Source organism: Carassius auratus, chromosome 3 (assembly GCF_003368295.1).
Source record: "Carassius auratus strain Wakin chromosome 3, ASM336829v1, whole genome shotgun sequence".
Lineage (NCBI taxonomy): Eukaryota > Metazoa > Chordata > Actinopteri > Cypriniformes > Cyprinidae > Carassius > Carassius auratus.
This window is the reverse complement of record NC_039245.1, coordinates 21711122-21736917: the sequence shown is the minus strand read 5'-3', so window position 1 is coordinate 21736917 and position 25796 is coordinate 21711122. Positions and strand designations below refer to the sequence as shown.

Below are 25796 nucleotides of genomic sequence, written 5' to 3'. Positions count from 1 at the left end.
GCCGCCAGTGACAGCCACTCCCTGCTGAAAGCTGCCGATGTTTCGCTGAGCCCCCTCTCGATCGATATAAACCCCTTTTAAACCGGCTCATGAACGCGCAATTACCTTAGATTACTCAATGCAGCCAAACCAATCATCAACAGCTGGTGCTTTCGAAGAACCGCAGTAACCATATCCGGTATAGCGAGATGATGCCATTTTATTTCAGATTTAACTATAATAAGTGACGCACAAACAACGGGCCCCAGTTCTCCACAGTTTTAGTAAATACACGCTTATCCGAGATGGAGATGGATATGGATATGGATGAGAAGCCCAAATACGGTAAGTTTTTCCTGGTTAACATTTGCTAGTGTTTGTTGTTAAAGTTAACGCTTCCGAACATAAACTTGAAATTTGATTTGAACGTCACTGCCGCTAACAACATAACCCAGATCAGATAAGAAAGATGTTTTGGGCTCTAAAGTGAAATCCTGTGGTGTTTAAAGTGTTTTGTTAGTAAGGCAACGAGTTACATTACCGTTATTTGCTTTGTCAGTGGATTTTCTTTAGGAGGAACCTCGTGTCTTGTGACTTTCTTACTCCGAAACAAACACAAAAGGCTGAACACTGGCAATTATTGCGGGTTTTGACCATAAAGTAGGTAACTTGTTTCTAGTTAATGTAAATTTCGTGGTTGGAAAATAAATACTGGGCATGTGGCTTTCATATGGATGAAATATTAATGTTAATTTTATAGTAATAGTGTGCTGGTTTGTTTACAGATTCATTGTGTAGCTGCAAAATCGTCAAAAGAATCGAGCAAAGCTGTGCCTCAGGATATATTAAACCACACAGATGTTTTGTGTATGAACAGTCATGGGGACACAGGTTATCTGGGGGTGCTGGGGGATTTTTAGACCAAATCCTAATATTAAACAGTCCAAACACTTATACTGTAGATGGACATACAAATGAACGAAGGCCGAGTTTGTGAGAGCGAGTATATATTTGTGCTTTTGTGATTTCAAGAATTAAAGGGTTACTCCATTCCAAAATGAGAATTTTTGTCATAAATCCCCTTACGCTCATGTCGTTCCAAACCCATAGAAGCTTTGTTCATCTTTGGAACACAATTTAAGATCTTTTGGATGAAAACTGGGTGGGTTGTGACTGTCCCATAGGCTGCCAAGTAAATAACACTGTCCGTGTCCAGATAAGTATGAAAGACGTCATCAGAAGAGTCCATCTGCCATCAGTGGTTCAACTAACGTTATGAAGCGATGAAGACTTTTTGTGCATGAAGAAAACAAATAACAACTTTATTCAACAATTTGTCTGTGTGTCTGTCTGCCAGGGGCTGGGAAGTTTACTTTTACAATTTATTTAACTACAGATTTCAAGATACAAGCTTTAAAAAGTAATGAGTAATGTATTTTTTGTTAGATTATTCTGGTGTAGTAACTTAATCTAAAGTTCAGTATACTTTGAAATGCTTAAAGGGGTCATATGATTCAATTTTTCCTTTCTCTTTCGAGTGTTACAAGCTCTTGGTGCATAAAGATTGATGAAGTTGCGAAGACTAAAGTCTCCAAAGAGATATTCTTTATAGAAGTTAAGACTCATCCAGTTTTTCGAGATTAGTGCCAGTTAGCAACAGCACAATGGTATCATTGGTACTATGCACTAACTTACTTATCAAAAAGACTCATAGACAATACTTGCTTATAAATATTCAAACATCATGCAGTATATATAACCCTTAAGTTTTGCTTTCCATTAGTGATGTGTCTTTCGTGAACGAATCGTTCTTTTTGAACGAATCTTTTAGGTGAACGAATCGTTCTCGTTCACGTAATCCACTGACTCATATTTCTCGTTCAGTGAAGTTCCTCCCTCCACAGCAGCGCGGCGCTATTAGTAGCGCATGCGCAGCTCGGTGAACCGGGTACCTGAACCATTTCATCCTGTCAAAGAATTACTCAACATCGAGCCAATAGCCTTCGAGTATGAGATGTGACAGAGTATGTGATTTGTTGAATGTAGTAACGAATACGCCCTTCAATGAACGAGTTTCATATGAGTCTGAACTAGATCTAAAGATCGTTCGTGAACGAAATGACTGAACTGGCCCATGTCGTTCGCGAATGAGTTGAATGAGCTGATACATCTTGTTCGTGAATGAAATGACTGAACTGATCAACATGTTGTTCGTGGATGAAATGAACTGGTACATATTTTATCTCGCTCGTGTACTAAATGAATGAGAGTAAACCGGGTTAGTCTGCCATTTAGCATGTCAGTCTCGCAAAATGCAAAGCAGTGCACATACGCTTGTTTTGATATTTAGCAACTCCACGTTTAATCCCCGATTTATGTGTTTTATTTGTGCTTAATTAGACTTTATATATTGAATGCGATTATACACGCATTTTAATAAAGCCAGATCAGTTTTTGTAACAAGTAAATACGTTCATTGACTTAAGACATAACACATAATACACTCTTTTTTGCCACCTGCTGGCTTATTTTGTGTAATACGAAGAAATGGTCACTGAACGAATCAGTGAACGATTCTGAACGAATCATTTTGGTGAATGAACTGAAAACGAACGAATCTCTAGAAAGAATCATAATTTCCACCACTACTTTCCATCCTCAACCTAATCACAGGCTCTACTCTTCACCACAACGGTAACATTACAAAACCAACATAACTGTAACATCATTAAGTACTAACGTATGTCTCTCTCTCTCTGTAAATCTTGTGTAAAAACCATAGGCTGTATGGACGTAATGTCCGTGACGTCACCCGTAGACTCCTGAAGTGTGTTTTTGAAGCCTAAAGTGTGCGGAGCGGGCCGTCGCCATCTTGGCAGTGCATCACCGCGCGACTCACCCTGACAATCGAAAATGAGCAAAAAGGCAGGAGCTACTTGCTGAAGCCACGCCCACCTAGTGCGACGGCAGTGTTAGCAGCATCAATCTACCGGTCACTCCAGTGGCCATGGCCTTATTATGCAGAAATTTAAACGTACAATATGGAATTTTTGGCCACCAGGGGTCACTCAATCAAAATAAAAACATAAGACGTACTTTGATGACGTCGGGAAAGAGCGATAGGCTCATGGGAGTTGTAGTTCATTGGAACACGCGCTCTGTCGCTCCCTATCATTCCTCACTCATTCTGACTTTAGTTTTTTGACAATCACGTCTTTTCGAACGGAGAGACTGTTCAACGGCAACAACATAAACAAACGTTACTGCGCATGAGCGCTTTTGTGGACCTAACTTAACTTCCGGTAGACTTCCAAATAGAATCAATAACAACAGCCAAGTCCCTCTAGAGGAGATATTTTTTGATAACTTCAGTCTACTCATCACCTTAACTTTAACTGCGTTTGTAGAAGGCACCGCAGCCAGACCGATATACACAACACAGACCGGAGGTTAACTTAGTTCCAGGCGCGTGCGCCAGATGAAACCGTCTATATGAATTATAAGACTCCTATCAAATCAATATTCCATCTATCTAGTAGTAATATAAAAAAAAAACACGGTCGCCTTTCGTTAATAATTATAATTACGTTTATACTATGATATCGAACAAGTTAGAGAACTGCATTTGAAGCTAATGTTATTTTATTCAGCTAGATATTGAACAAATGTAGATTTACATGAGAGCTAGTCTGTCTGCGTTTACACAAGACATCATCATATACACAAATATACGGATAGGTACAGTTAGCTGAATGGATGCGTACCTGTTTATCAGAATGCAAGCGAGTTCGGCATCTCTCTGTAGTTTCAGCTTGTCACGAAGCTCTCTCTATCTTGGAAATGCAACTCCAATATTTACCCGTGTCTTGTTGCTTCTCTTGTCCCAAAACCATCTCGGGTCATTTATTTCACCCGTGCGTTTGCGCTTCACAGGACGTGCAGGCAGAGCATAATCATGATCCATAACTAAGTTATTGATTGAGGTATAAATACGAATATAAACAATATAAATATAAAATATAATAGTCTCGATCAAGGCTACTACTTTTTCTTCTTCGTCTCGTCTTTGTTTCTGTTCACCTTTTGTATTTGGCAGTTCCGCAGGAAGTTAGATAAACTAGAGGGGTCAAAGTTTATATGACGCCATAGACGGGCAACAAAACGGAAATAAAGAAACGTGCCGTGTCTTCTAATTAAACTATAATTTTCTCTGGATTTGAAAGTTCGTGGAAACTGTCAGGATGATGTAAGTACACAACTAAAAAATATATAACATAGATATAGTGATTTCTGCTATTTTTAAAGCAGAAAAATTACATATTGCGCCTTTAAGTCTTAATATAATTTAAACGGATTAATTATAAAAAAAAAACATTAAACCCCCCCCCTCACAATTGTCATGAAGGGCAAAATTAGCCATTTAGACCAAAATAATTTTTTGCACCAGGCTGTAAACATGTTTTCTGCTGTGAAGTTGAGCATTTTAACCCTCTGGAGTCTAAGGGTATTTTTGGGGCCTTGAGAAGTTTTGTTATGCCCTGACATTTGTGCTTTTTTCAGTTTATTATAAATATCTAAATGGGTAAAGTCTAATATCACTGTAATCAGCACAAACTGGGCTATAATAATATGTGAAACCCATGCATGTACATGATTGTATTTTTGAGAAAAAAAATGTTATGCATGGTTAGTGAAAAACTAAAAATGTTAAATCACTTGAATAAGGCAATAAAACACATACATAAAATTGGTTGCCGGAAAAGTTGAGAACTGGAGCTTGTAGCCTAGAATTTTTCTTTCTGAATGATGTGAAAATCATCTTGTTTACTCACTCACAGAAAACAATATATTGATTTAAATTTTCTAAAACACTTTTTGTTGGTAAAAGTCATATGCGAGTAGGCGTCAACTATCATGAATATCATTGTGATTTACACCTGAGAAGACAAAGGCCTGCATAATGAGCTGCATAATGAGCCTCTCATTCAACTGTGCCACTGTGAGGGAGGACTAACAAGAAAGAGAACAAAATAAAAGTATATAATTTTATGTTTGTAGTTTATTAAGAATATATTTAATTATCCCACAACATAATTTGATATCCACTTGGGGGAGCAGTTAAACAGTTTATTAGGAACAATCAAAGCTGACTTTCAAATTTTTTGGCATCCTTTCTCTAGTCACACAATCCTTCAGAAATCCTTTTAACAATATTATTTTCTACCAAATAAACCCCATTTATTATCATCATTATTATTATTATTATTATTAATGTTGAAAAGAGCTGATAATATTTTTCAGGTTTTTTTAGGGGGAATAAATCGAAAGAACTGCATTGTTGTTACATTTGTTAGAGTTATCTCTATTTGTCACATTTATATTATTTACATCAAGCTTTTGAATGGTATAGTATTGTATATTGTTATTGAAACTTCATAATGTTTCACTTGATTATACATTTAGTCAGGAATTATAGTTTGGAAAAAGTATTTGGAAAAAGTCTAACTAGTAAAATGTTTACACGTTATGTGAAAACTAGTACAAATAAATAAAAAGAGACTTACTCATGTTTATGATCTCTGCTGAATAAAGTGCTTCATTCTTTTTTCTGAGGAAATCCATTTCTCAAATCCTCAACCACATCACATCTTTTTGGGGTGAATTATGTCTTAGTCCTCTCATCGCGAAGCAAACAGTAAAATAAAATAAAAACTTGAAGAATAGTCTGGCTGCTTTTTCTTCTGTGTGGGTGTATTCAAGCCGCGCGCTTCAGTTTGAATCTGAATAGCGCGTTAAGCGCGGGGGCGTGGTCACATTAGATATAATGAGCGGAGATATGAAAAACAGACATTGCGTTGTTTTCATATGGATTACTTTATCTCAGAATATTTGTTTTCGGCAGCACTTGTTTAGTTTAAAAGTAGACATTCCAGGCTTTCTATAGATATCTCTCTCATGTCTCTTCGTTGAGTATTCACGGAGTTACAGTTCATTTTAATGAAATGTTTGTACATGAGGATCAGCGGAGACAAAGACTGTAGACAGCGCACCTTGTTTGTTATCTTTATTTTATAAGTGCACAAAGGTTTTTTGTTATTATGTCTGTATCCAAAAAAAACTAGACCCTTTACAGATTCGATTGATGTATTGCTCTTATCTGTACGATTAAAACTGAGAGTGTAATTTAAGTTCTTTTCGGGGTTATCAGGTGAAAATGACTCAAAACGCATATATGCGTTAATCGACTCGAAAGGGTTAACATGGGCAGTCTATGGGACTGACTCCCATTTGCAGCCAGCCTCAAGTGGCCAGTCGATGAATTGCAGTTTAAGTCAGTTTCTTATTGGCCTCACGAAAGAGAGCGGGAGTTTGACGCTTGGTAAAAACACACAAAAAATAATTAAGTGTAGAAATTAATTTCCTTGTTGGCTAATGCAAAGCATGCTGGGAACTAGAAACCACAATAATTTTAAGTTCACCTTACTACAACAGTATTTTGAGTCTACAGAACTTATTTCAAGTTCAATCCAATGAACTTTATTATTTGAGTGAAATTAACTAATTTATTTGTAATTTTCTCTGTTCGGTTTTACAGTGTTGGTTAAAATCCCCAGACTGTTTACTTAAGTATTAAATTAAGAAATTACATTACTCTTAATTGTAATCACTTTGGTAATCTAAAATCTGGTTACCCCTCACTTAAAATGTAATTGTAACAAAATACAGTTACTTGTATGTTTTTATTTTAAATCCTTAATGATGTTAAATGTATTTCGTTACACCCCAGCCCTGCTCTCTGCATCTCTTGCACTCCGTAGTACCATTTTCAGAGAATGAGCTGAGCAGGCAGCATACAATATTCTGTTATTACAATTATTCAGAATTTGGAATGCATTTTAAGAATAGTATTCCCATCTGCTGCTTAAAATGCACAACATCGCTGTATGCTGCTTGAAAGAGCACATGCGCTCTGATGTAAAGAAGCGCGCATGAGAAGCACATGGAGGAACACATGAGAGACGCACTGAATGAAAGCACATTCACTCTCTGACAGCAGGTGGTCACATTACATATAACGAAGGGCGACATGACATCGCATTGTTTTCATATGGATTACTTTATCAAAGAATATCGGTTTTTGGCAGCACTTATTTAGTTTTAAAGTAGACATATCAAGCTTTCTATAGATATCTCTCTCATGTCTCTTCGTTGAGTATTCACCGAGTTACAGTTCATTTTAATGACTTGTTTGTAAAAGACAAAGGCTGCAGACAGCACACGTACGGATAAGACGCTCGGGAGAAAACAAACACATAACTTCATAATCATACTTCGCGTTGTGATTTGGAGATGCTCGTTGGTCTAAATAAAATTGGTAATGAACCCTCTTTTATGGCCAAATGCTTTGAAAATCCCGCCTTGTACTCACCGAGACTAGAAAAGCAGTCATTAGTGAAAGGGATTTGTTGTACTGCTCTGGTATTGTGGTAAAACTGAATTTTAGCCATTGGTTCTTCTGATTTTCATTCTTTGGCAGTGAAAATAAAACAAAATTGCCTTTACAATTAAAAACACACTGTCTCCTCGACATGATGCTATCACACCAACCAAAGCGTCTGTGTGTGGGGGGTGGGGCAGGTGAGAGTTCCGTTTCTCTCAAGACGGTAGGCGGAGATTATTATGCAAAGTGTTCCTAGTGCATACCTGTCAAGTATCCCGTTTTGGCCGGGAAAGTCACGTATTTTACCCTTCTTTCCCGCCGTCCTCCCGTATTAGTATTTTCCCGTAAATCTCCCGTATTTTTTTTTTATTTTAACCTGCGTTATTAATAAAATAATAATAATAAAAACATTCCCAATCTGAGCTCTGTCACTAGTCTCGCGATAACTGCCACCTGTAAGTAGCCTGTCGCGAGGGGTGTGTGAGGTCAGGTGACATGAGTTATAACGCGGGAAAAACAACAACAACAAAAGAAAAAACCGAGACGGATGATGGATGCTACGATAGAGAGTGAAGGCACACCTGCCAAAGAACCAAAACCCATGTGTAAATACCAGGATAAATGGGACAGCGAATTTACTTTTTTAAAGAATGCAAAGTCTGCAACAAATTTGTACAACAACTCACTAAAAGAGTAAAAGAAAAGTTATGTGAAATAAAAAGAAAAACTGTAAAAGAAAAGCAATATGAAATGAAAAGAATGTGTGGAATGAAAATAAAATGTAAATGTAAAGACAAGCAATGTTAAATTAACAGAAAATATGCAAATAAGCCTTTAAATAAATGCTCTTCATATATAGGCCTACCCTTTTGTGTTTTCATGTGGGCTATAACACCTGCCTTAAAATGTAAGGGATACTGGAGCTTTGTTGGGGTGGTGGGACTGCTTGCGGTGGGCGCCGGAAAATTTCCCTTATTTTCAAATTCAAAACTTGACAGGTATGTCCTAGTGACGTACATAGAGATGGGCAAAAGATTTGAAATCTATAACGACTCGTTTCAGAGTCAACTCCTTACTTTAGAAGCCAATAACTTTATAAATCGTGTACTTTTTGGTTTAATTACTTTGCACATTGTTTACACTAATGGACAGCTACACCATACACTGTAAATCCGGATAATTTTTGATTTCCCATCTGTGTGGCTCTTTAACGGATCAGAATGTTCACCCTGCACGTGGTTCTGCACCGCATACACATACTGAATGCATTAATGACCTTAAAGCATGTCTGTGAGTCAAAATCATGATTAAAATCTAAATTGGAAAATTGGTCAAAATCGGGATAGGTTTGTTTTTGTCCATACATCCCTAATTGTTGTGAAGTGAGAAGGCTTCAGAAACTGGCTTATAAAAAGGACGAGTATGTGAATGCTTTTTAAAAGGAAAATCTTGATAGCATGGCCTTTTTTCTTAGCTGTATTAATGTGCTGTTTCTGCCATTTGAGGACCAGAGTTTGACTGCAATTGCATTGAAGTGCAGTATTCTTCACTGGAATCTTTTTATATTGCTTAATTGCAATGATTAATGTTTAGTGGACTCATTTTAAGTGTAGTAATAAAGGCAAATACAAGATAAATTTATTTAACGCATGCATATGCTTTGATATTAGTCTCTGTGCTGGTGTAGGTTTTCTTTTTCTAGCAATTCCTTAGGAATAAAACCAATTAAGGAGTTTTTTTGTGGACTATATGTAAACATCTGAAATATTCAGGTCAGTACTAAATAAAAACTTGCATTTTGTATGATCCCTTATTATTATTATTATTATTATTATTATTATTATTATTATTAGCTAACATTTTGCAGATTCTTTAAGGTGCATGTAAACTTTTGACCTCAACTGTACATTTATGAAAGTGTAAATGCTTTGTTCCAGACTTTTTCTAGTCATATAAATCCATATAAAAAGTGCCATAACATATAAACTGGTCTCTCTAGATAATGTGAAAAATAACAAAGTTCTTATACTTTGATTACACACTGATAAACTGCACATCAGGCTGTGTGTGTGAGCTGCAAGAGAAGATCTTGTATCTGTTCAAATTGTTTCAGTCGTGCTGCAAAAGCAGTTTAGGAAGGTTTAAGAGAAACCTACTTAACAAAATGGTAACATGAATGGAGTTGAACGAGTGCCATTGTCATCACACCCGCTCAGATCTCTAGAGACACAACTGCTCCATTTACTCCTGCAGAGACAAAGGATGAGGAAAAACTGGATACCCAGCCAAGTTTAAAGAGATCAAATGAGGGAAATCCAATATTTACTTGCTTGAAAAGGGGCGTTTTAGTTCAGCTTGAACCTGTTCTAGACTGGTTGAACCAGTTTTTAATCGTGGCAGGTTGTTTTCCTGCTTGAATTCAGGAAGTAAAATCAGATTGTGGGCAGAAAGACCATTTTCCAGCCTAGCCGTGAGGAAGGAGTATCAGATAATCAGATAAAGCCACTGAACGGAAAGATGCCTGTGGAGGAAGGAGCTTACAAAAAGAACGGTAAAGTCACCTGAGGGCATCTCGTCTTGTATACAAGTATGCATGTGTTTTCATGGGTTTGGTTTCTGGAAAAGCCATTTGAAGCTCACATTGAACAGCTTACCACCAGTAAAATTGTGCTGTTATGTTCTCTCTTATGATTAATGAAATAATTGGGAGTATTTCTGTGCAGTCAGCCTAGTTTCGTGTCCAGACATTTGTGTCCAGATATTTAGCAGAATTTTTTTTTTTCTAAGTCTCCTGAAGCTGCTCTAATGGCACTACTTCAGGCTTTTATTCCATTTGCATTTGTTCCATAGTGTTAACACTGCATTAGAGTCTCTTCTCAATACCCTGGTGTGCCTGGGAACTCAAACTCGGTCATTGAAGGTCTGTCTCTGCTCGGAGGGTGTGGAGGTTTAGTCACACGCAACTTTAGGAATTCTCATGTATCTTCCCATTAAGTGCCTGGGGTTTCCCTACATCTTAGCAATCCACGGCGTCAAATTCAGTTTGACGAAATCATTGTAATTAGGAGGCCTAACTAACTTCTAAAGCTGAATAGCAACAACTTAGTGTCTTTTTTTTTTTATTTATTTTTTTAGTTAATTAAGGTTTTAACTAATCCACAACCCTAACCCTTACAACCATAAACCAACATTTACTATTATTAAAAAAAGCATCTCACCCTTGCTCTACTGATCTATTTTATACTGAACTTGATATTGCCATTCAGTTATGTATTTGAAATGCATAAAAATTCCATCCATTAGGATTAAACAGTTTTAATGCAGTTTATGCTTCAGTCATGCATAAAACTCAACAAATTTGAACAGTGGTGCAAATAAACTGGTTGCATTTTAAATGTGCAATTGTATATTTAGATGAATGTATATGAGTGCGTATAAAACTAGCCATATTTTGTTTCACCAGGTTAATGAATAAATGTATACTCATTCGAAGCAATTTGAATAACTAAAATTAGTTTTAACATGGATGTAAATTAATTTATTTTTTTTTTCTCATATGGTGTTGGCAAATTATAACATTGTTTGTGTTGTTCCTCATTTATAAATCTCTATGTATAAATCGTTTTATGTTGTTTATGCGCTAAATGAACTGCAATTGGTTTTGGAAAAAAAATTGGTTGGGCCCAAATACATTGTCTTTGTTTTGATCTGCATATCTCTTGGTTTAAATTTAATAAAATGAGCTTGAGCAGTCGTCTTTTCATTCATGCCATTTTGGATTTATATTTATTTTCTAATGCAGCCAGTGGCATTCAGACATTTTAAGCATGGCATAAGGATCCAAATACTTCCAGCTGAGTAATCTGAGCAAAGTTGACTGCGATATTTTGGCCACTTGCTCTTTATCACAGCATTTTATACATATGACAGACTTATTTTAGAAGCAACCCCCTGGCACTAGTTTCTAAACTGACAAGCAGCAAAAAATGCACAGTAATTAAAAGAATGCGTGTTTTGCATTGAAATGCTCTCTCTTAGCTAGCTTGGCTTGTCCTTTCCATTCCATTCTGCGATGGGAGGATTCATTCCGGGGCTATAAAATGGGAGAATTTTTTTTTTCCAAACCAACATGAGTGTGGTGCTATTATTTATGGCACAAAGCTAGAGTAGAGTTGTCACTTTCTGATAAAATGGCAACATGACTTTTGCACAGGCCAACACCACTCACAATCAAAGACAAGGGTGTTCAGAGTGGTTTTAAGAAGCTGCTACACGTTGCTGTGGTGTTTTGGGTGGTTGTTTTCTATGTTGCAGAAGCTCTTGCTCACTCACTGTGCTGGAATGTCATTTCCCAGGCATGTGCTGGAGACACTCCCCTGCTGGAGATCAGCAGCGGTTATGCAAACACTTAACTATACGCTGTGCTTATTGGATTAACACTGTCTGAACCGTATGATTGTGAGTGGTTTTCCTATATTGAATGTTTTAGTTCAATGGTATTTAATTTAGTTTTTCATTTATTCTCATAGGAGAGCCCAAAAAATTTGACCCAGACTTCAAAGGGCCCATCCAAAACAGGTAAGAACATACACACAAAATCATTTTTCTTTTTTTGGGTGCAAAAAGTTACTAGTTACTGTCCAAAATATATCCTATATAAGGTGTGGATATAGTGTAATAAAGTTAGCCAGTCACAGCAGTGGGGGCATTTACTTCCATTTCTGCAAGAGGTAACCCCTCTTTCACTTCTGTTTTTCATAGTGTGAATTTCTTTTCTTTTTTTACAAAAATATTAGACCTGATTGGGTGCTAACAACTTAGCAGACTTTATAAACTAACCTTGTTTCATAACCCTTTTAAAGCATGTTGCAACACACGGTTTCTCTCTGCTCCACAGAGGATGCACAGACATCATTTGCTGTATCCTCTTCATCGTGGCAATAGTGGGCTACCTTGCAGTGGGAATACTGGGTAAGTCAGTGTGTTGAAGACTGATTGGCTACTGTGTAACAATGACCCTTTAAACTTGTATGTGGTAGTGTTTATTGGTCTGTGAGTGAAGAGTGCATATCTGTGTGTTTTTGCTAGTTCTGGGCTAGATATAAAAATAGATTTCAGTATTTTGTTCAAAGTAGGCTATTTCATAATCCGTATTCGCTCTGAAATGACTTTAAAAGGATATTATTATAATTTATTATTATTATTAATAAAAAAAATTCAGGGGACGTTGCTAAAGGAAAGACCGATTATGCCATTAAGCAAGTGCATCATTATGCAGTCCCAATGCAAGACTGCATAGATAGGAGTTATTATTATCATTTTTTTTTTACAATATTATTAAATTTTAAACCTCAAGTGCAGGTACAAACTAATAAGGTGCAATAATTACTGAACAATTGCAAGTGCAACTAGTGATCTAATTTACGTGATGTGTACTGCTAGACACCATTGATTTCCTCTTTTGTGTAACTTAGAACAAAAAGCGTGCCTTTTATCATTTGGGTCAAAGTTGCCAAATACACTTTAAAATGGCTAAACTTGTTGCTAGGTGATTATTTGAGGTAGCTTGGATAGTCTGAAAAGTTGCTAAATCTTGCAACAAAATTGCTAAGTTGGAAACACTGTGTACTTCAGATGAAATTATAATTGATGCATCTGATTGTCAAGACTGTAATGCAAAGCTTCAAAAGAATGTGGTAGTCTATTTCTGCGAGCAAAAAAAGATGAATAATCTCTCTGTTGCAGCGCGCCATTAACACTTTCCTTGAAAGCGAGTGAGTAAACGTAGAAATACACCATTTGACCAATTCATACGCCATGAATAGCGGTTCACAACCTTGATTTAGGATGATTGCGTCTATATCAGAAGCGAACTGTACTGGAGTTCAGAAAACAGCGTTCACGTTATCCAAACAAACTGAACTCTGATGTCATTCGAACCCGGTTGAGCACCAGAAGTGCTAGTGTGAAAGCCTCCTAAATGAACACCGCAGTATTTACCTACATTTATTGATTTTAAATAGTGCTGTCAAAATTAGCGCGTTAACGCATTCGATTAATTTGAAATATTTAACGCGTTAAAATAACGCAATTAACGCGGTTGCAGTTTTTTTTATTTCCAGTTGTGGCCTATGTGTGTTCAACGTGCAAAGAAATATGGATAAGACCAAGGAAGGACTTTTAGACGGAAAGTTTCAGTATAAAACTCTGCCGGATTACTCTTCAGTCTGCCACAAGAAACATTACTCTTCATTTAGTCTGCCACAAGAAACAGCAACATAAAAATCATGAACTCAAATGTCATTGTTTAAAAAAAAAAAAAAAAAAAAATGACTGTTGTAACAGTGCGTAAATCAGACCTTTCTGTAACGCTAACGTTAATAAGCTTAAACGAAAATAACGAAATAATTGTGTAGTGGAGTATTTTTTGTACACAGTGCCGCGAACTGTCAATCACTCCTGTACGCGTGCATCACTGTCCTCCTCAGCTGCAGCAACTTGCGCTCTCTCTCTTCATCAAGCTTTAAAACAAAAAGGGGACAAAAAGATCATATTGTCTTTGTGAATAGGCTATAGATTAATTAGATAAATGAATATCTAAATTTGTGCCTTGCCGTCTACGGTATTTTTTTAGAACTTAGAAAAAAGATGCTGCAGCCAATGAGCAGCCAGCGGGGGCTGCAGGACGACTCAACCTCCGCAGACAGTTTTTAATGTTTATCAGACAATAAATACTCAAGATTTTGCTTTAGTATAACTCACAACGAGTTTCACACACCTTCTCCGGCCACGTTGAGTTGTTGACACTTAACAGTGGGACACATGCGCTATTCACTTGTGTAACTTAAGGGTGAATGGGTAATTTCTGTAGTTTCTGCTCTGGGTGGGATGAATTAGGAAGCTTGCATTGTGAAGGGCGCTCTGAAAATCGGCAGTGCAGGTAAAAGATTAAAACCTCTATTAAAACAGATGTCCAAATGAGCGTACCGGTACGCTACAAGCACGTTCTGGGCGCACGGAGAGGTGGCGGTAAGCTCAAGAGCTATATTTGGAAGTGGCGGTACTGAGTACCGGTGCGTACCTGCCCACTTAAAGCACTGGCAATGACTATACTTTGGAATTTTTTGCAGTCCACTTAGAATTCAACATGGAAATCATTTTTGTTTTTTATTGGCATTGATTGTTTTGAAATTCAAATGGTACTTACATGCCTGTGTTTTTATTTCTGTAATAAATATGGCTTTCAAGCCAACAGTTAATTTGGAGGATATTGATGGTTTATTGCAGGGATGTTGTTTACATGAGAAAATCTGTGTTACAAGTTAAATAAAAATTCCAATAAACAATCATATTTTGAATTTAAATAGTTTCTTTGTCTTGAGTTTACATTAATTATTTAAATTTTACATTTACATATCCAAAAAGTTTCAGTCTTTCTATTGCGATTAATTGCGATTAATCGCGATTAATTTAAAAAAATTGTGCGATTTAATTAGTTAATTTTTTTTAATCGATTGACAGCACTAATTTTAAACCATTGAATGATTTGACATATGAATTGAAATGAATTCACATATGAATCTTCAAATCAGAGTTTAGAATGTACTAACTGAAGTATCAGTTCAGGAAATAAATTGCACTAAAATGTCTGTTTTCATCTGTCAGCCTGGACTCACGGTGACACGAGGAAGGTGATCTATCCCACAGACAGCATGGGACAGTTCTGTGGCCAGGGAAAACTGCAGTAAGTTGCACCAAATGTAGAATTATGACGTATGTTGCTATACTCTGACATCGTTAGTGACATCATATAGCTGAACTGATTCTTTATAACAATTGATGAATCATTTGTAAGTCATGTCAGTATCCATCTTTTTCCTAAACGAAAGGTTTGCTTTATGAATGCAAAACCAGGTACAATGAGCTGACATAATCTAATTGTCCTTCAACCGTCCAAACCTTAAAAGCACTTTTAAAAGCGTAAAAGCATTAACATATTACCCAGACCCGAAAGAAAGAAGACATGTTCAATATTTCTGTTGTAATGTCTGTTATGTAATACACTTTGCCTTAATCAAAAATGCTTATTTACTATAAAAATGAGGGATTTCAAAGTAATTTCTGTCATTTTGATGGATAACATTTTATTTGCCTGCATTAGAAATATTCAAGTAATCACTGTTAATAGGAAATAGAAGTGAAAAGGGGAGACCATTACATTTGAAAACAAACCTGGAAAGAGACGTGAGGATTTTGGGGGGAAATTGAGATTCATAGTGAATTCCAGTGAATTATTCAGAGGACATGTATAATTAAATCAGGAGAGCAGACCACATTATTTACTTTTATTATTATTATTTACACATAATTTAAATTATATATATATATATATATATATATATATATATATATATATATATATATATATATATATATATATATATATATATATATATATATATATATATATATAAATTTACACACACAACAACCTTATGTCTTGGAGTTGAACAAACCAGAAGATGGACAGTTTAAGATAAAAAGCAACCATAATAATGACAATTGTTTCAAGGTAGTCTAAGAATGCATGAAGGATCTGTGAATATTTGAGTTGAAATGAATCCGAGAAGCCTCAATGAGTTGAGAATCTGTTTTTATGATGTGTGAAACAGGAAGCAGCCCTTGTTGTTCTACTTCAACATGATGAAGTGTGCCAGTCCCATGGTCCTCCTAGAGTTCCAGTGTCCCACCCCTCAGGTTCGTGTCCTGTCCACCGGTCTCTGTCTGTGGATATTATACTAACATACTACTACTACACTACTCGTATAGCAGAGTTCTGTTCATATATTTGAAGTTTCTCTACTGTTGTGTGCTTGCATGTGCAGTATACAACCCGACTCTATCTAGGTGAAAGCAAATGCACTTTATTTGACCTTCCAGAACTAGGAATCTTTAAGATAACTTACAACAGAAATGCAATGCATTTTATGGACAACCATTTCGTGAACCTAGCAGAGGAGGTCACTCTGACTTGGCTACAACAATCTGGTGTTTTTACAACACTGAATTTAAAATTATTTACAAAAAATATATATAGATATTTTGGTAATAAATGGACAGCATTTTGTCAAATTTAATGATGCAACTTTGAGTTATGTAATGTATACTATTTTTAAATAAATGACACTGTGCAGTATACTCCATTATGAAGTATTTTTGTATTTATCTCCTGTTTCAGTAAATAAGTGCATGCAAAAATAAGTTTATAAATGAAAGACTTCTACTTTGCTGTGTTTTTGAGAGGCAAACAGATTATATCTTGAAGATTGTTTTCTTTCTTTGTGTAGGTGTGTGTAGAAGCATGTCCTAATCGCACTATGACTCTGTTAACTGCCTTTGCAAAAAAAACAGACTGGGAATATTACAAGAGCTATTGCAGAGAAGACCCGGGGGTGAAGGTAAGTTAGTTTTTAACTAATCTTTTTTTTTTTTTTTTTTGGTTAAATTCAGTTCTATTTATTTTTTTGGAAAGTCTAATGACCGATTAATTCTGTCTCCTTCTAAAGCCAGTGCCACAAATTTTGCAAGAAAAACTGTGCCCTGCATATCTGATTTCCAGCAAACCATGTACCGTTTTTGTTTTTAATGCAATATTTACACTATGGAAAGATATACATTTTTTTTCATGATTCTGTTTATTAATCCGATTCTATCTCCCTCAGTTTTGCAGCGCTGTTTTCCATCTCTGGGCAAAAAGGGTGAAGTCATCACAGTGGGTGATCAAGAAACCTTTAATGATGGAGACAAAATAAGAGACGCTAAAGACCTGGTGGCTGGAATGAAGTAAACACATTTATACTACTCAAATACTCAAACATGGACATGCAAGGAAATTCCTAATTTATATGCCACTGCTGCAGTTGCAGTGCAGGTGAAGGGGACTTTATTAATTCATATTTGTTTTGACAATTAAAGGAACGCAACGATAGTCATGGAGGGTCGTCAGGTTGCAATGAAGATCTTTGAGGATTACACAAAGTCTTGGTACTGGATCTTAATGTAAGTGATTTTTTTTTTTTTTTTTATTAGTGAATATCTATTTCTATATATTTATTTACCAATAAAAATATTTTGTGTAATGTTTGGATCAGTATCTTAATTAACATTTTTGATTAATTTTTTTATAAGTTTTTTTTATACATTTCAGTTTCATTGTTGATGATGATATTGTTAGGCAAATGTCTTAATTTAGGGATTTTAGTTTTAGAATTTCAACTTAACATTTCTTATCGAATTAAATTATGATATAAATGTTATAAATTTGCTACAATTTAAGTTTAGTTTACTATAAGTGGTTATTTGTATGATAAGTTTTTTTTTTTTTTTTTTTTTTTTTTTTTTTTTGGTAATGAAAAATCAGTTAAAAATATAAATCAGGATTTTATGTAAATCGTGTTTGTCAGTTGTTTTATTCAATATTTTTATATTAAAGAATGTTTTTAATAGATTTAGTTGACCGTAGTAACACTGGTTTGGATGTGTCTTTCCTGCTCTGCGTGAGTGTTAAGCAGGTTTCATTCAAAATGAATATAATTTCAGACAAAAAGTGCTAAAAATGCACAGAATAGGCATGTCTTGTGGGTTTTAACAAGAATTGGAGTATGTCAAAAGACTGTTAGATTCACCCATTTAAACCCATTGTTTTAAATGATTCAGTTTGGGTTAGAATGTTGTTTAAAAAAAAAAAAAAAAACTGAAACGACATGATCTGTGCTGTTTTTGTTTATTATTTACATGTGAATCCCCACACTTTCAAGTTTATAACCAACTAACAGACACTTATCCGTTTCTTCGTGCAGTTGTTTGCTGATTGCTGTGGTGCTGAGTCTGATCTTCATCGTTCTTCTGCGTTATCTGGCTGGAATCATGGTCTGGGTCATGATCATCATGGTCATCGCTGTCGTGGCCTATGGTATGGCCTGGATTATATTCTTCAGCACATTCAGCTAGTCCAGTATATCTGTTAAACTCAATCATGTGTCTGTTCCTTACACAGGTATTGGCCACTGCAGTGTAAAGTATGTCAGTCTGAAGGACACACCTGGTGCTAATATCACTCTACAGCAGCTGGGCTTCCAGCCTGATTTCTCTGTGTACCTGCACATCAGACAGACCTGGCTGGCCTTCAGTGAGTACTACTGCTCATGTTTGGGATTATCAGTTGACAAAAAGACCTTAAATATTGAATTAAAGCCTGTTACTCAAAACTAGGAACCCGAGCCATTATCTTAATATTGTCTTTTAACTAGGGCTAAGAAGACTCTAGCAAATGCACAGCTTCACATTAAAAGCAGTCTACAATACCCTTAGCATGATGGCTGCATGGGCAAACCTCTGTAGACCCATTAAATTGTCAGTTTATTACTATTTTGCTGTGGCTAGTCTCTCTTTCTCCCACAACTCCTCTAAGAAATGTAAGTGGTTTTGCTGTGGGTTTTAAAAGTAACTCCTGTTCCTCTCTGCAGTTATCATCTTGGCTATTTTGGAGTTCATCATCATCATTCTCCTCATCTTCCTCAGGAACCGAATTCGGATCGCTGTTGAGCTCATGAAGGAGGCCAGCAGGTTTGTGTTTGAGAATCCATGTGAAACATTAGTGAAGACGTTCCACAATAACATCTCGTTATGCGCATTCTGCCTACTATTAAAGTTAAAAGGTATTTTACCTGTTTTACCTACAAGTCTTGTTTACACTCGGTGCTGTTTTTCTGATTTCAGGGCCGTGGGTTTTGTGATGTCATCGCTGTTCTACCCTATTTTTACCTTCCTCCTCCTGACCATAGTCATCACGTACTGGGCCGTCACTGCCGTGTATCCTTGACTCAAGACTGAAGCGGAAACATTAATCAGTGTTTGCATTTTTATACAGGAAATACATCTTACAATCCCTAATCTGAATTTAGAATCACTCTAATGGAAGGTCAAAGGGCAAAAGGTCACCTCCTGAGTCACTCACTAAAACAAACCAGTGTAGGTCCAATATATGTTATGAGTACTAGTCCTTAATCGCTCTGATCAGTTTCCTCTCTACATCCAGTGAACCGGTTTATAAGGTTTTCAATGAAACCGTTTGTGAACATTCGAGGGAAACCTGCATCCCTGAGGTATTCATGCTTAATCATGGTGTCAATTTTTTGTATGTAGTACAGTCTCAAAATGAATGATCCCTATTTCTCCTTTCTTTGACTCCTCCAGAACTTCAGTCTTTCTGATATGAAGAAAGACTGTCCTCGTTCTGAGTGCCTGTTTGCTTTCTATGGTGGGGAAACGCCATATCACAAATACCTGATCTTCCTTCAGTTCTACAACGTCTTCCTGTTCTTCTGGTGTGCAAACTTTGTGACTGCTCTGGGGCAGATGACTCTGGCAGGAGCGTTTGCATCTTACTACTGGGCTCGTAGTAAACCCAATGACATGCCTGCTTTCCCGCTGTTTGCCTCTCTGGGCAGATCCCTCAGGTTTGACTTCAGAAAAAGATGAATGCGCTATGCATGTGTCCTAAGGACGATTAAGTTGAGATTTTAAAGCATTTTGTGTACACAGATATCACACGGGCTCTCTGGCGTTTGGTTCTCTCATCCTTGCCATAGTCCAGATTATCAGGGTTCTGCTGGAGTATATTGACCACAAACTCAAGGGTAAAACATTCACTCTTAGTTATTATTCGACCCACTGGAAAAACGATCTAATTGGGTAATCATTGCAATATATTATGAAAGATGTGCATATACAATGACCGTTAAAGCATATTTGACTTTTTTCCTACACAATTATTCTAGTTTCTTGTCTCTCAGATTACTCTGCAGCCTAGATCTCACATAATAAAGTAATGTTAACTCGGATCAATAATGTCCTTTTTATTTATTAAGTAGTCATGTAATAAGCAGGTTAATAAACATTTCAGCAGGTCTTCATTATATTTAGGGTGATTAAACCCTGCAGTTTTGAGATGATGCCGAATGTTATCCACTGCCATATCCCACACTGTTCAGAATAATCTGTTTGTGAACTTTTTGCCGCCTTTTGATCCCACAGGAGCAGAGAATAAATTTGCCAAGTTCTTGATGTGCTGTCTGAAATGCTGCTTCTGGTGCCTGGAGAAGTTCATCAAGTTCATGAACAGGAACGCCTACATTATGGTGCGTCTTCTTTCACTACAACTTAAAGGAATGGTTTGCTAAAAATGTACTCCCCTTCCGGCCATCAAAGATGGAGATTAGTTTGTTTCTTCATCAGAGCAGATTTAGAGAAATGTAGCATTATGTCACTTGTTCATCAATGGATCCTCTGCAATGAATGGGTGCCGTCAGAATGAGAGTCCAAACAGCTGATAAAAACCTCACAATAATCCACTCTAGTCTATCAGTTCACATGTTATGAGGTGAAAATCTGTGTGGTGTTAACACACAATCCATCAAAATGTCTGACCAAAATTATCTTGTAATCCATAATAAAGCTTTTTTTTTCAGTGGGAGGAAAAAGTCTCCCATTTGAAATCCACTGATATGTTTGTTTGGAATTGTTTTGGACTTGAGTTAAGCTTGATCTGCAGATTTTACTTGATGGATTTGTTTATTACAAATATGCAAGGTTTAGCTTCAAGACATTAATTGATTGGAGGGGTGTAGATTACTTGTGAATTGTGTTTTTATCAGCTGTTTGGACTCTCATTCTGACGGCACCCATTCACTAAAGTGTCAAAAAGGAGGCAATCTTCACTTTTAACTGATGTCTACACGTGTGTGTGTGTGTATATGTATAATCTTAATAGCATCTCTATATGCACTCTTGCGTGTCTTTTCTGCCACAGGTGGCCATATATGGTAAAAACTTCTGCCGATCGGCGTGTGATGCCTTCTTCCTCCTCATGAGAAATGTAATTAGGTGGGTGTCATAAAACTGATGTTATGAAACACTAACAATGAATTGTGATGCTGAAACTGCATGCATTTGCACAAAGTTCAGAAGGCAAGGTGCAGTAAGTGAAGCGCGCTCTAGGCTGTAAGCTGATGTTGTCTGGCTGAATCTGAAGAGTGTTTCACAGGTGTTTTCACTCATCACAGGGTGGTAGTCTTGGATAAGGTCACAGATTTCATCTTATTCCTTGGAAAGCTCCTTATTGTGGGGCTTGTGGGTAAGTATTCTACTTTAGACTTTTTTTTTTCAGCTTTAGATTTTAATTACTACTGACAAAGTTAATATTTTTAACATTAATATTTTGAAATGCATAAAGTGTCTTTTCTCCCTCCCTCTTTTCCCCAGGGATCTTCGCTTTCTTCTTCTTCTCAGGACATACGGATGCGTTCAAGGGCGCCAGACCCAGTCTCCATTACTACTGGGTTCCTATTCTGGTGAGTGACCGAATAGGAATCATTTTAATATGCAGATTTGCCGTTCAGAATTCGTTATTGAACAAAGCTTGAAAAACGTGCATTTGAAGTAGAAATTTTACAAAATATTTCTTCACTGATTTTTATCAATACATCTTTGTTGAATAACTCGGTCACCTTTTTAAAATAAAAACCCACACCTTTGAACACCTTTTATTGAATTTTTCTCTCCAGACTGTGTTGGTGGGATCCTACCTCATTGCACATGGGTTTTTCAGCGTTTATGCCATGTGTGTGGACACACTCTTCCTCTGCTTCTGTGAGTACTTGGCATTAGTGTGTGTGTGTGTGTGTGTGTATAGTACAAGTGTATATAGTACGAGTATAAACATCAAGCTCCACTCTGGAAGGTAGAAAATCAAATCGTAATTTTTGATCCCTTAAAAAATGGTAAAACGCTGCATTTAGGGAAGTATTTAATCAGTTTAGATGAATCATTGTCACTGAGCGACTCTTCATTGTTCATGGCAGTGCATGTAGATGGGTTTAAACCTCCGGTGGCACTACTGTTTCAGTTAAATATTCTGGTATGAGGTGTTTCTAATCCGTCTGTGGTACCTGAATAACTAAGGTGTGTCATTTCAATGGGACTGATGTGCTTTTCTGTCTTTCATCTCCCAATAACCCGATTCTTTCTTTTTTCTCTTTCTTCTTTTATGGCTGCCCCCCTCCCCCTTACCTTTCCTATTTCCTATTCAACATCTGTTCATCACAAACCTCATTTCACTTATCATACCTACACAATCCTCTGCTGGTTCCCTCTGACATCCCCACATCTCTAAACCCACTAACGCCACACGAAGGTGAAGACCTTGAGCGTAATGATGGCACCGCATCACGACCGTATTACATGACCACAGAGCTGCGTGACATCCTGATGAAGGACACGGATGCGGCTCAGACCCTCACGTGACGTGGAGATGCAGCTGACGCTCTCGACACAACCATGGAAAACTGATGAAAGTGACCTAGAATGTGTGATTAATTGTTAATGTAACGTCATTTAGAGAGCGAATGGTCAATAGCTTCAGTCATACCTGCAGTTACTAAATCATTCAGCTGTCAGCCGTTCAGTTATTGTATGTTAGGGGAACAAAAGTACTGTTAGTACTTGAATAACATCTTGAATAACAAGCCATTTTTCTTCAATAATGTGAAGTTTCTCGAAGTGGAATGTGATATTAAATCACAAAAATGGTAACACTTTATGATAAGGTTCTGTTTGTTGACTTACTCAACTACTTGGATGACATCAAGCAACAATGAAAAATGCTTCTAAAGCATTTCTTAATCTTGTTAATTTTAGTTTCAACAATAATACTGATAATTAAAATCATTAAAATTAAAATCAGAACAATGAACAGTCTTTTTAACTACAACAAAGGTCAATAAATCTTAAATGTGTCTGTTAGCTTTCTTTTTTTTTTTTAAACCGTTATTGTAAAGTGTTACTATTAAAACGGTAATATAACGCTGATGTTGAAAAGTGTCTTTGACCATTGCAGTTATGCACTATATGAATGTTAAGAAAGCAGATAAGGTTCGTGTTGATTTCATGTTCATTATTAAGAAAGCATCTTCTGCTTTGTCTCTTCTTCTGCTCCGCAGCACAGTTTAAGACTACTTTTTATACATCACTTGGCTGTTTTAAATGAAGGTTTTTTTTTTCTTCCCCTTTTATTCCATCATGGAAGAACATCTAATGCTACTCTTAATTGTTTAAGTGTCGTACAGCTGATGATTTTGATGCATTTCTTTCAGATTGTAAGCCATAACCTTTTAATGCACTTGAAGATTCTCTATTGTTTTTGGTAGCAATCTGCAACCTACTTTGGAAAAGCACCTTGTTGCCTTCTCCAGGAGCCTTAAACTTTGTCTTTTGGGCGCTTGGCTGCTTAACATGTCAGGCTTTTTTATTTAATCTTTAATAAATATTATGCAAGAAGGTGCGTTTGTTATTTAAGTCTGTCTATATTGTGTGTGAGGTGTTGGAAGGCATGCATGTCACTTTCCTTTCCTCCAGTGTGCTAGCTAAAGGTAAACCTGGCTCGTTTCTTCTTCAACATCTCTCTCACATTGATTTAACACAGTGGAGGACCTGGAGAGGAACGATGGCAGCCCAGCACGACCCTATCTGATGTCTGAGAAACTGCTCAATGTTTTGAAGAAGAAGAACCAGGCCAACTAGTCCTCACTGATGGTCAGGGTTATACATCTGTGCCTCGCTTCAGAAATCGTTTTCATTGCTGTATTTATCGTGCCTTGGAGATCCAGACGAACATGTTAATTATGAAACGCATCAAAGTGTTTGATCTCAGCCATATGTGGAAAGTTTTACTTTAGAATGAGAGAAAATTACACATCTGCTTTCTCCCAAGAGGTTTTAAATGTATATTTTAAATGTATAAAAAGTTTTGCAATAACAATAACTATGTCTCGGACTAGACAGTTTGATTTGTATTTTTCATAGTCTTTATATTTGTTTTTTTTTATATAAAACCCAATACAGCAGTGTTCGTTTTGCTGTTGGACACGATTGTAGAATGTTTGCAGAAGGGATAGTTACTGTAAAAACTGTTTTCCTTCTAATCACGCGTTCATTTCCGGTTCATGGACTGTGTATGTTACGAGAAGTGCTTAAAATTGGGTTCAGGCTTCTTTATTATAATCGTGTTCTTGACTTTATTCAGTGTTTTAAGTGTTTTGTTACACGTTGTTACGACTCAATTAATGGCAAATAAAGAATTTTCTACAATACTCTGGTAGAATCGGTTTCTTTAAAATGGTGTAGTGGGTGTGTTTTCTTTTTTCATGTGAGACACTAAGTAGTTTCCGGTGTTTAGTTATTTTAGAACTGCATGTTATTTTTCTTGATATTGCAAACTGATATTTCGTATAATTTTAGTTAATAATCATTCATAAACACGCTTGATGCGCAAATAGTTTTACGGTTTACTTCACTTCTAGTAGTTATCGAGCGGCTAATCTTGAGTCATCCACCAGGTGGCGCTGTTGACCAATTATACAGAAGCACATTTTTTTTTTTGGTAGGGGCTCTGATCTTGAGTAGATTACTGGCTTTTAAGAAGGTATGTGTAAGGAGTTTTCTCTATGTACTAGTATGGAGAAATATTTTATTTTAAAACTTTTCGTGCACTTATATTTAAAAAAAAACGTTAATGACATTGAATACTTGTCTGTAGGTCTTGTCAATTTTAAAGGCAAAAGGTCTTGAAAATGTAAAACAAGTAGGCCTACTGATTAATTATTTTTTATTTTTTTAAAAACAGTAGTGTAGACCCTATCATTCAAAAGCACAGTCTTTATAAGAATAATTCACCCAGTGTTTTTATCAGTTGTTTGGACAGTCATTCTGACGGCACCCATTCACTGTTGTGTGTGTGTGTGTGTGTGTGTGTGATCCAGTGAGTGAGCAAGTGGTTTAATGCTAAATTTCTCCAAATCTGTTTTGATGAAGAGACCAACTCCTACATCTAAGATGGCCTGAGGGTGAGTACATTTCCAGCACGTTTTCACATTTGGGTGTACTATTCCCTAAAGTTTAGCACACAAGTTAAACTACATCTCTAGCGGTATTGTTTCAACTTTTCACTTTTTCTCAATTTTTGTGGGTAAAACTTGCTTCACATGCTTGTTCAAACAGCATGACACAAGAATCTTCTAATCGTTTACTTGGTCAGAGTTATTATTGTTGTTGACGTATGAATCTCTTTATGTACAAGTTTCAAAATGGGGTGAACTGAGCTAAATTTACTTATGTTTTAAAGTTTGTAAGATCTCTTGTGGAATTGTTATAGCTAGCTACCCAGAAAATGAAAATATTATCTACTATTCTCCCATAGTAACAATGGTAGAATATTCTTTAAGTACTAAAATACAAAATCAGTCCAAAAGGAATTTTTTTG

General features: G+C 36.4%; 1 protein-coding gene across 3 annotated transcripts; it reads left to right on the top strand.

The window, feature by feature from the left end:
• LOC113050771 (choline transporter-like protein 2) lies at nucleotides 1–24625 on the top strand. 3 transcript variants are annotated; one of them, XM_026214080.1, is made up of 22 exons: nucleotides 1–324; nucleotides 11950–11998; nucleotides 12318–12391; nucleotides 15086–15164; nucleotides 16093–16177; nucleotides 16768–16878; nucleotides 16987–17047; nucleotides 17143–17263; nucleotides 17396–17479; nucleotides 18280–18392; nucleotides 18477–18608; nucleotides 18946–19045; nucleotides 19199–19291; nucleotides 19500–19584; nucleotides 19676–19938; nucleotides 20024–20118; nucleotides 20516–20619; nucleotides 21291–21364; nucleotides 21544–21614; nucleotides 21743–21831; nucleotides 22045–22129; nucleotides 23961–24625. In XM_026214080.1, the coding sequence occupies exons 1-22, from the start codon at nucleotides 285–287 to the stop codon at nucleotides 24056–24058; spliced, it is 2106 nt and encodes a 701-aa protein (XP_026069865.1). In that variant the 5' UTR covers nucleotides 1–284; the 3' UTR covers nucleotides 24059–24625. The 3 variants fall into 3 exon arrangements, with proteins under 3 accessions (XP_026069865.1, XP_026069851.1, XP_026069857.1); XM_026214066.1 differs by having other exon boundaries at nucleotides 22674–24625; XM_026214072.1 differs by lacking the exon at nucleotides 1–324 and adding an exon at nucleotides 9820–9971 and having other exon boundaries at nucleotides 22674–24625.
• The last annotated feature ends 1171 nt before the right edge of the window (nucleotides 24626–25796 follow it).

What these genes read in the sequence shown, in the direction of transcription:
- LOC113050771 (XM_026214066.1), top strand. Translation starts at nt 285, where the DNA reads ATGGAGATGGATATGGATATGGATGAGAAGCCCAAATACG. An exon ending in TCTCTGGGCAGATCCCTCAG is followed by an intron (nt 19,939 to 20,023) that starts GTTTGACTTCAG and finishes TTGTGTACACAG; the next exon opens with ATATCACACGGGCTCTCTGG. An exon ending in CTCATGAGAAATGTAATTAG is followed by an intron (nt 21,365 to 21,543) that starts GTGGGTGTCATA and finishes CACTCATCACAG; the next exon opens with GGTGGTAGTCTTGGATAAGG.